This window comes from Penicillium solitum (genome assembly GCF_028829755.1).
Source record: "Penicillium solitum strain IBT 25940 chromosome Unknown utg000001l_segment0_segment0, whole genome shotgun sequence".
Classification (NCBI taxonomy): domain Eukaryota; kingdom Fungi; phylum Ascomycota; class Eurotiomycetes; order Eurotiales; family Aspergillaceae; genus Penicillium; species Penicillium solitum.
In genome coordinates, this window is record NW_027072121.1 from 7600225 (window position 1) to 7612418 (window position 12194).

The following is a 12194-nucleotide window of genomic DNA, read 5'->3' on the forward strand; positions in this document are numbered from 1 at the left end:
CTGTGGTTCTCATAGAATGTGTTGTATCTTACCTACATGTAGGTCTAATGCCGAGGCGGCAATATGAGGTGATCTAATCGAGGACAAGACAATTGTGTACCAGATCCGCATAGGAAGTAAACAAAACAGTTTAGATAATGGATAAAACCATCAAATTTACAATTTAAATTATCAATACCCTCCAATTAAGCAAAATACGTCAGTCAACGATTGAAGAAAGCCATTTAAGGTTGCATTGGGATATCACGTGACTCGTATATACAAAGGCCTTTCATTCGACAACTTCACTCCAACCCTACTTTCAGTTGAAGAATTGAGAGGAGCCAACTATGTTTGACTGGCCGCTCAGCAAAAAGCCTAGCGTCTATTGTGATTTGTACCAGACTGGAAGACTCGCACTGCCCTAGCAGAACACCATTAGTGCCTTTTTCCCTCGCTATCACCTGTTGCTCTGTTCTCCTCTTTGACACCAAAGCCCAGCTAGTTTTCCAGAAGAATCTTGCCCAGGCCTTCTTTTGAACCAATTATTCACAAGCAAATTCAACATGAGGGTCTCAGCAGCATTCGTGGACCTCCCCGCTCCCGATATCAACCCGGGGCGCCCCCAGAATGTCTACGAGGGCAACATATTTGACCATGAGGGTGTCTCCGAGGGGATTTCATCATTGCCACCCCACCTGGAGCTTGTGGATGACAATATACCCTGGGAAGGCTGGGGGTCACCAGCACTGCCTCAGGAAGAGGCAGTTTGGGCAACAGCCGGGGCTACGGAAACGGGTCATCAAAATGTCAGCACTGCCCTAGCCTCAAATCGAACTCGATCTGGCCGCCGTATTACCCAACCGGCTGTTCGAGAAGTCGAGCCTGTGGCAACAAAAGGACCACCTGTCAAAGCGGCAGCAAAAAAGCGGAAGCGGTTGAATCGCCAGGTGAATATAGTTTGCACCGGCTGCTACCGAGGACACAGCCCTTCAAACAATTTGATTGTTTTATGTGACTCATGTGATGCTCCATGGCATCAGAAATGTCACAAGCCAAATATCGTTAATGAGGTTATTGAAATCCCGGAGATTAATTGGTTTTGCATCAAGTGTAAACCTGAGCAACGTCAGACGGCCCAGACCAAACCTCAAAAGAAGGCTCTAACGAAAGTGAAAAAAGTTGGACGCCCGAAGAAGCAGCCTGTGTCTGAATCTCAAATGGGTGGAAATCATTATTCAGAAGAAGAACGGCGGGCGTATCTGTCATCTCTCTCGCATGATTCCCTAGTTCAGCTTATAGTGAAAGTCTCAAACGAGTGGCCGTCGGTTCCTATGTTTCCCATCAACATGCAACCCGTGACTGATTTCACTATCTCACCCTTTGCAACGCCACAAAACCATCGGGCTTCCAACCCTACACCAAAGAAAACCCCTCGTTCAGCATTACTCGATTGGGAAAATTTGAAACCGCCATCTGAGAACCCCAACGCCATGGATTCAAACCAACGGATTGGCAAGGCTCCTGGTACCACGGCCCTTGAAGCTACTGCCCTGGATACCGATAAACTCTTTGCTGAAGTGGTCTCCGATGCTGCCCCGAACCCTGCTCCTCCAGCGGCTCTTGGTGGCATCACTGCGGAGCATATTCTGGCTGGAATTTCTCACGCGCATGCTTCCACAACCGCTCCTCCTACCACGACAACTCCACAGAATCCTTCTAGACCCACGCGCAGATTTACATCCCAAGCTGCGCCTGCAGCTACACGTGCTCGCAAGACCTCTTTCGACTCCTCGAACTCTGACCTAATCACCGACGACGAATCATCATACTCCCAATCACGACTGCAATCTCCCACCCCATCTGTGTCTCGGTCTTCACAGGTTGGATCTCAGCATGAATCGGATTATGACCCTGAAGATTACCGCGCTTACCCCGAAGCTGGTCAGGGCTTCCACGTGCCGTCGACCCCAAGTGATCTCGAGATCATGGCCGAGGATAAGAATTGCCTTACCTTCAGTCATTCTATCCGAGGGTCAGCCAAGGAGGCTCGGAATAAGAAGCCTTATTCGCTGCTGGGCCAGCGCAAGCAGTGGTGATTGATCCGCAATCCTGTTCTTGTTTAAATATGGGGGGATGCACGGTCTGAGACAACCATGGGGAGTTTTTCGTGTGGGTTTACGCTGGTTTTTGTTCACTCCTTCGCGCGCTAAGGGGGAAAGAGGGATACTTGAGATGATTAAATGGGTTTCGTGAATTTCTGAGTTTATTTGTTCTTATGGTGTGGTCCTCTTGTTTCTTCATATTTTCGCATGCAACCCATATAGATACTTGACGATAGCTCAATCGATTAGTCTTTCTCCGTGGGTTTTTTCTATTGTGATCTTTGCTCGCCTCTATCATATTAGGGGTTGCCTTACCTTGTCTTTACTTGATAGACTGGCCAGGTGATCACCTTAAGCCACTGGGAAGGTATAAATACCCCCCCCCCCCCAACTTCTCTCTCTTCTTCTTTCTTCCTTCTCCATCCCTCCCCCTCCCCCTTCACCCTTCCCTTCCCCTTCCTCTTTCCCTTTCCCTTCCTCTTTCCCTTCCCCTTCCTCTTTCCCTTCCCCTTCCACCTTGCCCCTCCACCCTGCCCCCCCCTCTCCAGGCCCACATTGCACTCCGTGGTTCCCTGGACACCCAACAACTTTTTGAACTTTCTCAGCTTCAGGTCCATATTCAACATATGGATGCTGTTGTCAAGTGATCGGTTTATGCTGATGACTCTGGCGGGGCTCTGTAGGCGGCCTGGGCTAGGCTGCGAATGGCACGAAGCATGTCTTGGGAGGTAACAGGCAGGGATTCGGTCGAGACACTCCTATGAACCGCTGCGGATACAGACTGTACGTGTCCAGGTGCTCCCGTTGACCGTCAGGAGCTGAACTAAGGGGCTCTGTTCTCATCTCCTCCAGTGCTCTTTGAGCTAATTTTTTGTGCTTACCACAGAGGTAGCTCTCTGTTGTCCCTTCTGAGGGCACTTTCATTTTGCTTCTTCAAGGTTCCACTTCTATTTATGTCGTGAGCCGTTATGGAGGATGGGCACTGAAGCTCTTAGAATATACATATGTACTTAGCAATCATTTTGTCAGTGAAAGACTTGAACGCTCACAGGAAGGTGTATGAAAATAGATCCAGCTAAAAAGCATTATTGGAAGCATTATGGGGTAAAGTGAGGTACCACAGATTTATGGTTATCAGTACCCCGTATGTAGTTGAGATATTGTAAAATAACGGTTAAAGTTGTTGTGGTGAGCTGCCTAGGTGCCCCCGGGGCCATTTTATAGATCGTCTTATCAGCCCCGCAAAACCAAACGCGTCTCGAATCTGCCGTCGTTCTCACTACACCATCTTTGACCTCCAATCTCTAGGTGTCAGAATCAAGCCCAAAGCAGACATTTAAATGTCATCCTCGACCCCCCAGTTCCTGAAAACAACAGCCAAAATACCCCACTCAACCCCCGGCCCAACCAATCCACACACCAACCTCCTGACAATCGACACACTAATAAGCATCCTCTCCAAATCCCTCCTCAACCCCTTCATAGCCTGGATTTTTGTTCTCTGCCTGCGCGCACAGGTAACACCATCAACAGACCCAGCCTGGATTATCGCCGTGAGCTATGCAACGGCTCTGACAGTCCTCTTCATCGCGCGGATCATCAACCAGCGGGCCGCCCACGGCGTCCCGCGCACAGTCGATTTCGAGCATGAGGTCGTGGTCATCACCGGCGGTGCCAGTGGGCTGGGTCTATTGATTGCGCAGATGTATAGCATGCGCGGGGCCAGTGTCGCTGTGCTTGATATCAAGGTTGTTCCGGAAAATAGCCGTGACGAGGTCTTTGGAGAGGGTGTTTTGTATATTACGTGTGACGTCGCGGACAGAGGCGCCTTGGAGCTTGCGAGGGAGAGGATTTTGCAAGAGGTAGGTTTTGCTTTTTTTCGCTTTTGGTTTCGTTGCATGACTTTCGATCCCATATCATTCTACTATTACTACGCTTCTGGTGATTTAAATGGTTGGACAAGTTTTTTTTTTTTTTAATATAGCGCGCTATGGCTTGCTTCAATTGGGGTCTGATTCGCTAACTATTTTGCAGCTAGGAACACCGACGATCGTTATCAACTGTGCCGCGGCCAGGATCAACGGCCTCTCGCTGCTTGATCTCCCAGCGGACGCATTCGAAAAGACCATCCGCACTAATCTGCTGGCGGCTTTCCATCTGTACCAAGTCTTCTTGCCTGGGATCATCGCAGCGGAGAGTGGAGGAACCCTCGTCACAGTCAGCTCGGTGCTGGGCCAGCTGAGTGCTGCGGGACTGTCAGACTATGCAGCGAGCAAAGCCGGACTTAGCGCGCTGCATCGGACAATAGAAGCGGAGATTCGGGGGAACCCGTTGATCAAGACATTGCTGGTGGAAGTTGGGCAGATGTCGACGCCGTTGTTCGACTGGGTGCGCGCGCCAAACCATTTCTTTGCTCCAGTCTTGGAACCGGTCGAAGTTGCCCGGGATATGGTAGCAGCAATTGATAGCGGTCGAGGTGGTGTGATCAGATTGCCTATTTATGCAAAACTCGTGAATTGGTATGCCGTGCTACCCGCTACAGTGCAGCGAGTTGCGAGATATCTGAGTGGAATAGATGCTGCTGTGACTCAAAGCCGGCAGACATCTGGGAAGACAGATTGATAGGTGGCTCGAATGGAGCTGAGCGGTGTGTATTGGCATGAATCATGAAAAAGGACACTTGTATGAGTCCAACCAAGATGTATTATAAAGCAGAGCGATTTGCTTCATTGAACATATTCCCCATTCGACCATACTTTCGATTGCAAGTCCTGCTGCCGAGCCTGGTCGATGAAAAGTGATGAATCAGGTGGACTGATTTATTGCTCGCTGGCCAGAATCATCTTCTCACGCTCATGGGTTCTCGGTGCCAGGCTGCTCTTCTTAGTATGCTTGCGCACATTCTCCTCACGCCTCTTAATAGCATTGAGCTCCTCGCGCTTGATTTCCCCAGCCTTCTTGATAGGCTTGGGCACATGACGCTGGCGCTTGATGCGGCGAATTTGGGGCATGTGTGAGTACCGCTTGATCAAAGCTTGATCGTACTCCAGCTTGGAACGTTGACGGGCAGTCTTGACTCCACTGCGGTCCGATGCCTTGGCACGCCAGAGACGAACATTGCCATCGTCCGATCCTGTCAAGACATACTTGTTGTCAGGCGTGAATGTTGCCGAGAAGACACGTTGCATCCGCTTTGTGTGGTAGATGTCACGCGAGTGACCAGTTGATCGGTTCCATAGGCGGATTGTCCGATCGTATGAGGCAGTGACCAGCTCTTCACCCGTGGGGCTGAAGTCAACATCCATAACAGCAGCCACATGGTCCTTCAGGACATTGAGAGCACGGTCCATCTTTCTCATGTCGAAGATGTACGCGTTGTGATCCTCGTTTGCCACGGCAAAGTTGAACGCTTCCATGGGGTTCCACGAAATGGCGTTAGATGCTAGTCTCAATGTCGTCTTGTGGACCGGCTGGGAAGTACGCAGGTCGTACATGATGACTGAGCGGTCCATGGCGGTCGAAGCCAGGATAGAAGTCTCAGTCTGGTTGAACGCAACAGATGTGATGGTGTCAACGCTGGTCGGCCAGTGCAAAGTTTGCGATGGTGTGGAGGAAGGTCGGGAGAGGTCATAGATAGAAATGACACCAGAAGCGGCAGCAAAAGAAGGGAGGGATCGGTGATGCGAAACACTGGTGAAGGCACTATTTCCAAGATAGGTTGCCATCGGTGGGGCCTCAGATGATGAGTTGTACGGATCCCACAATTTAATGGTCTTGTCACTCGCGCATGACAGAAGCTTTCGCTCCGGCGTCCAGCACAGACCCTTGACCATATTCTCATGGCCTTGGGTATTCCAAACCTCGCCCTGCGTCGTCAGATCCCACACCTTCACCACACCATCACCACTGCCACTTGCAAAACGTTCAAGCGAGCCGGGATCCTTTGCCATAGAGTAAACACCGTCAACGTGTCCATTACCCATCTGCGCTAGGAAGGGAGCAGCGAACATGCGCTCCATCTTGATCGCATTCAGAGCTCGAGTGTATTCACGAGCCCGCTCAAAAGGATGCTGAGTTGGGTCGAGATTCCGCGACTGGCGAACGACAGCGGACCCGGGGGCCTGCTGCGATGCCGTGGAGCGGGAAAGTGCTTTGATTTTCTATAGTTCATTAGCATGGCTATCCAAAAAACAAGATTTCAAGGAAAAACACTCACCATTGTGCTGTTGTGAAAACGATGTAAAAAAGAAAAGAAAAATGCCAAGATGGAACTTTTTTTCTGTTTGATTTGCCAAGCGGGCGGTGAGAGGACGGTGAGCTGCCGCCAGCTTCGAGCTCCCCATTCGACCTGGTCATCAACCTCTCTTCAAACCACCATCTTCTATTGTTCTTGTTTCCTTTAATTCCCCATCTCACTCGCTCGCCATTTACCGTCTTTTATCATGTCATCCAAGGTCTCGCCACGGATCCAAGAAGTCCGAGATCTGGTGAAAGAGGATCCCTCGAAAGCAGCGACCAGTTACCAGAAGATCCTCTCAGAGGGCCCCGGATCTACAGAGGCCTCTTCGCGAGACTATGAACTTGCCCTGATTGGGTTGGGCGAGTTGCACCGGGATGCGAAGAAGCCACAGGAGATTGCGGACCTCATCAAGACCAGCCGTGACACCTTCTCGTCATTTGCCAAAGCGAAGACGGCCAAGCTGGGTAAGTTGCGCGCTAAATTACGTTTATAGAGACCGGCTAACTTTGATTGTTTAGTCCGTCAACTTCTGGACCTGATTAGCGAAATCCCCAACACACTCGAACTCCAAGGCAACGTCATCCAATCATGCATAGAATGGGCTATTGCCGAGCGCCGATCGTTCCTTCGCCAGGCCCTCCAAGCCCGACTCGTTGCCATCTATATGCAGAAGCAATCCTATTATGATGCTCTCACTCTTATCAACTCTCTTCTCCGTGAGCTGAAGCGCCTGGATGATAAGCTTATGCTGGTGGAGGTACAACTACTTGAGTCGCGTGTTTACCACGCTCTTGGCAACCAGGCCAAGGCACGCGCTGCTCTGACGGCAGCACGGACGTCAGCTGCGTCCGTTTACACGCCGCCAAACCTGCAGGCCGGTCTTGATATGCAGAGCGGCATGCTACACGCCGAAGACAAGGACTTCACCACTGCATACTCCTATTTCATTGAGGCACTCGAGGGGTACAGCTCGCTCGATGAGAGTGACCTGGCCACGGCGACATTGCAGTACATGCTTCTTTGCAAGATCATGTTGAACCTGGTGGATGATGTCACACAGTTGCAGGGCTCGAAACAAGCGCAAAAGTATGCCAGTCCACGCCTAGAGGCAATGAAGGCCGTGGCACGGGCCCACGCCAACCGGTCTCTGGAGGAGTACGAGAAGGCCCTATCGGACTACAGATACGAACTAGGCAGCGATGTATTCATCCGAAACCACCTTCGTCGTCTTTACGATGCCATGCTGGAACAGAACTTGATCAAGGTCATTGAGCCCTTCAGCCGGGTTGAGCTGGATCACATTGCGAAGATGGTGGGTTTAGACACACAGCAGGTGGAAAGGAAGCTGTCTCAAATGATCTTGGACAAGGTGATCATCGGTGTATTGGACCAGGGCTCGGGGTGTCTGATTGTGTACGATGAGACAGAACGGGACCAGGCTTACGATGCCGCGCTGGAGACAATCGAAAAGCTTGGTAACGTGGTGGAAGGTCTGTATACTAACCAGGCATCTCTTCTGGAATAGAAAAGATGGGATATGTCCAATGCAGTTGAGACGATGACTTGATAGGAAATAATCGAGACAATGCACGATCACACTTAATACCCATTAAATCTGCGGGTAATCAGTATTAAACATGTAGATTGCATCTTAATATTTAGCTTTTAGCTATTCGTGAGAATGAAAACTACAAGATCCAAGTAGAACTGGGAGTTTTGTCCGCTTGATGGTGTTGTTCGCTATCAGTCCGAAAAGGGTAAAGCGCGACGGGCAAAAGAATCGCGACCTCGCATCTCCAACATCTCGCATCTTCCCCCCCCCCCATCTGTCATCCTCCCACCACCGTTTCGGTGCTTAATTTCTCCACAATGCAAGCTCCAATGCAGCAGCATTATGCTCGGGCCATGCCCCCAAATGCACAGCGATCCCCAGCTGCACCCCGTCGCCCCCCAGGGCCAGGTATGTCCCCTTTCATCGGTCTCCACCCATTCGTCTCGGCTCTAATCTTACATCTCTATAGGTGGCGCAATGCCTGTTCCGATGCCACAGCACGCTGTTCCCCCACAGTACATGGCCTCACGCCCCATGCCCCACCCCAATGATGCCGCCCTTCGGCGCAGCCGCAAGCCGACCGACAGGAACCTCCCCGACGGCATTGAAGACGTGATCATTGGCGAGGGTGTTCAGCAATATAAAAACCTCCGCGACTTGGAAAAGCGATTGGATGCCGCTGTTGTGCGGAAGAGACTGGATATCCAAGACTCCATCAACAAGACCGTCAAGAAGTATCGGACTATGCGCATCTGGATCTCTAATACTGTTGAAAACCAGCCATGGCAAGGCCCGGGCAACAACCCAGGCTCCGGTCGCTACAAAGTGCGTATCGAAGGACGTCTGCTAGACGATGAGACCGACCCTACGGTTCCCGATGCGGACGAGAAAGATGAAGATGCGATGGACCACGATGGAGCTGAGGAGGATAAGGCGAAGAAATCCGAATCCAAGACTCAGTCCCAGCGCTTCTCGCATTTCTTCAAGGCTATCACCATTGACTTTGACAAGCCTGTCTCGGCAGTCCCCGACGAGGTCAAGCCGGTTAACTGGTCTAAACCAAACACACAGTCCAACACACCAGCGCCCCCGACTGCCGAATTTGATAGTCTACAGTTCTCCCGAGCCTCACAGGACAATCTGAATGTCACCATCAGCCTTGTCCGGGACGAAATCCCAGAGCGATACAAGTTGAGCAAGGAGCTGGCCGAGGTTCTGGATGTCGAAGAGGAGACCCGGAGTGGAATTGTTCTCGGAATCTGGGACTACATTCGCGCCATGGAATTGCAGGAAGACGAGGAGAAGCGACAAGTGCGCTGTGATCACCGTCTACGCTCGGTATGTGCTTTGAATATTTGGTCTAAAAAAAACCCCCGCTAACAAGTTCTGTAGATCTTTGGCCGGGAGCAAATGTTCTTCCCTCAGATCCCTGAAAGTGTCGGTCCTCACACCAGCCCAATGGAACCTATCAAGCTACCCTACACCATCCGCGTTGACGAAGAGTTCCACGGTGCCCCAACGCCAACCATTTACGATATCCAGGTCGCAGTTGAAGACCCGCTGCGCACCAAGATGATGGCTCTCACTCAGAATCCGGCGTACACAAGTGGCCTACGCCAAATCTCCTCGCTTGATGACCAGGTTGCTTTGATTGTCCAGGCTCTTACGCACTCCCGTGCCCGCCACTCATTCTACACTGCTCTGAGCAAGGACCCAGCCAACTTTGTTCGTCGCTGGATCAGCTCTCAGCGCCGTGACCTCGAGACTATTATGGGCGAAGCTACCCGTGGAGGCGGCGAGGATGGTAGCGGACCTGAGTTCCGTTATGGTGGCGTTGATGGCCCCTGGGACTCTGAGGTTGCCAAGGAAGCTGTGCGATACATGCTGGCTAAACCCGAAGCTGCGGCTGCTCGGTAGATTTTCCAGTCTCTCTATTTTGTTTTAACTCGCATCTCTACACTGCCAACTATTATGCAAGAGAGATGTGTTGATGTATTCTTTTTTTTTCTATCTGATATAGGGCGCTTGTGTGGTGTTCGGACTGGTGTAGCCGCGGTATGACAGGCAGGATTGAATTGTTTTAAAATCCGTGTTTTTAAGAATCTGATACGATGCAATATGATTCCGGATTTGTTTTAATTTAATTATTATGTGAGAACGGAGCCATCACACCAGGCGTTGTATCTCTGCCTAGTATAAAAGACGTAGGTCCAAGAGTCAACCAAAACAATGTGCATGGAAGCTAATCCCCACAGAGGTTCAAGGGAAAGCAACATAGAGAGAATTCACAAACATCTCAATCAATCATAAAGTAAAAAAATGGACAAAATAGAGGAGAACCCCAACAGTCCTCAAGGAAACATAGATTATAATAATAACCTAAACTCCTATTCAATTCTCAAGCACTAGGAATCTTAGAGACAAGCTCTGACGTCCGTTTGCGCAACTCTTCGCCAACACCCGAGTCCACAGCGGAGGAGACATGTTCCTGCAACGAGGAAAGATCACCCTGCATGATGGCGGTCTCCTCCTGCTCCAGCTTGGAAGCCGCCTCGAGGACGACATCACGGACAATATCCTCCTTGAGCTGTGCAGCCTTCTCTGCACCAACCGGCTCTTTCTTCCCCTTCTTCTCAGCAGCGGCAGCAGACTCAGCCGGAGTGCGGAAACGCTTGAGAACAGTCTCGACCATCTTGGAGAACCAGAAAAAGTTCAAGAAGTTCAAGATCAAGTTCGATCCAACGTAGGTCAAGACCAGCCACGTCGGTACACCTCCCGCGGTGTATTCCTTGAACTTGGTGATCTCGACATTGGCGCGCACACAGGCTTCATTGACACATAAGCTACCGTCGCGGGATGGGTGGAAGACATTTGCGTTGACGCTCAAGGCCTCGGAGAGCGGGGCTGCGGCTGCGACCCAGGTTTGCTGAAGCGCATTCCACATGTCCCCGTACACCACGACGGTTTGCCAGGTGCCCCAGACGAGGCGGCAGGCGAAGAAGCTGAAGAGCAAGGCCATGCCGTTATACCATTGAGCGCGGCTGCCGGTCATGTTGACTTTGTCGAGGAACCAGTGGATATTGAGGAATGGGCTGGAAAGCTCATAGAGGATGAAGGTCGGGGCGAAGTAGTTCAGGAATGGTCTCTGCGGAAACTATGTTAGATGTGTCTCGAATTTTGAGGAAAATGAAAGGGGAAAAAAGCATAAATGGGGTTGATCTTCTTGACACTGGATGTATCTATATCAGGTAGATTGGGGAGGCAACTTACAAAACCTAGACTAAACACCCACAAGGCGCTGATAGCATGGAAAAGCATGCCGATGCCAAACATGCGCACGTGCACAATACTGACAATCAGATCATATACAAAGTATCCCACGGCCAAGGCTTGAATGAGACCACAGGCACCTGTATATCCGAAGACTCGCTCACTGGATGTCATGGAGCTGCGCTCCTCGTCGGAATACATGACCCACAAGGCGGCGGCATTAATGACAATGCTCTGAACAAAAGAGACAACATGGATATCCCAGTTCAGCTTCGTCCGGGGAGTGAGCTTGTTATAAGACTGAGGAAAGAGGATTGGTGAGAGCCAAGGCGAGAGAACTGCATGGATGAACAGGTAGAAAGCGAACGCTGCGATAACCTCGTGGATATGGTCGGCAAGCGTCGGGCTGCTGAGCTGGATGGCATAGGGCTCCGTGAAGCTCCGCAGCCATTCTGGAGGCGGTGGGAAGGGGTCCAACATCGTGGGAGTTCCCCTCAACTAGCTATGATCACCCGATGTGGGGGAAAGCTCTTTTGAGGTTCGGAGGTTGGAATGTAGATCTATATGCAGTTGAGAGGGCACCCTATCCTGTCTATCATAGAGAAAGGAAAAAGGAAAAGGAAAAGGAAACAAAGGAAAGCCCAAGAACAAGGAATATGGGAGAAATATGTAGCTCCATGGGAAAATGGAGTAGAAGATGACCAGGTGAGGCTGGCCTCGGCATAGCCTCAGGCAGCAATGATTTGTTGGGAGTCACATGATCACCTGCCTTGTTCGTCGGGTCAGGCTTGTGGACTTCCTAAGGTTGTAAAAGGTACATATGTAGTGGAAAAAGAAACATGGGGTCTACAAGGACTAGTCGTTACAAAAATAAAACATTCCATGTAGCTAAGAATATAAGAATATGATGACTTGTGATTCAAAAAAGATAACCCCATAAACAACCTGGTGACTTATGGGCACATGGACCTGTACAATCTAACTACATCACATGAGTGTCTTGGGAGAGTAAAAGAAGAGAATCATCATTAAGAAATACACATTTATG

The 12194-nt window shown here is 50.5% G+C and overlaps 6 protein-coding genes across 6 annotated transcripts; 4 read left to right on the forward strand and 2 right to left on the reverse strand.

The window, feature by feature from the left end:
- Window positions 1–545: 545 nt before the first annotated feature.
- Window positions 546–2078, forward strand: N7455_002906 (phf1/phf2 family PHD finger domain-containing protein; the record flags this gene model as incomplete). The annotated part of the gene is made up of 1 exon (XM_040955110.2): window positions 546–2078. The coding sequence occupies one exon, from the start codon at window positions 546–548 to the stop codon at window positions 2076–2078; it is 1533 nt and encodes a 510-aa protein (XP_040814432.2).
- A 1346-nt stretch (window positions 2079–3424) lies between these two features.
- N7455_002907 (uncharacterized protein) lies at window positions 3425–4706 on the forward strand (the record flags this gene model as incomplete). Its single annotated transcript, XM_040955056.2, has 2 exons — window positions 3425–3946; window positions 4119–4706. The coding sequence occupies 2 exons, from the start codon at window positions 3425–3427 to the stop codon at window positions 4704–4706; spliced, it is 1110 nt and encodes a 369-aa protein (XP_040814490.2).
- A 197-nt stretch (window positions 4707–4903) lies between these two features.
- N7455_002908 (rRNA-processing protein SOF1) lies at window positions 4904–6303 on the reverse strand (the record flags this gene model as incomplete). The annotated part of the gene is made up of 2 exons (XM_065604379.1): window positions 4904–6244; window positions 6301–6303. 2 exons carry the CDS (start codon window positions 6301–6303, stop codon window positions 4904–4906), a joined length of 1344 nt encoding a protein of 447 aa, XP_065462870.1.
- A 223-nt stretch (window positions 6304–6526) lies between these two features.
- On the forward strand, window positions 6527–7849 carry N7455_002909 (proteasome regulatory particle lid subunit RPN6; the record flags this gene model as incomplete). The annotated part of the gene is made up of 2 exons (XM_040955188.2): window positions 6527–6788; window positions 6843–7849. 2 exons carry the CDS (start codon window positions 6527–6529, stop codon window positions 7847–7849), a joined length of 1269 nt encoding a protein of 422 aa, XP_040814482.1.
- Window positions 7850–8193: 344 nt separating this feature from the next.
- On the forward strand, window positions 8194–9793 carry N7455_002910 (SWIB/MDM2 domain-containing protein; the record flags this gene model as incomplete). The annotated part of the gene is made up of 3 exons (XM_040955082.2): window positions 8194–8284; window positions 8346–9214; window positions 9269–9793. 3 exons carry the CDS (start codon window positions 8194–8196, stop codon window positions 9791–9793), a joined length of 1485 nt encoding a protein of 494 aa, XP_040814406.2.
- Window positions 9794–10274: 481 nt separating this feature from the next.
- On the reverse strand, window positions 10275–11626 carry N7455_002911 (TLC domain-containing protein; the record flags this gene model as incomplete). The annotated part of the gene is made up of 2 exons (XM_040955045.2): window positions 10275–11021; window positions 11147–11626. The coding sequence occupies 2 exons, from the start codon at window positions 11624–11626 to the stop codon at window positions 10275–10277; spliced, it is 1227 nt and encodes a 408-aa protein (XP_040814267.2).
- Between the last annotated feature and the right edge of the window lie 568 nt (window positions 11627–12194).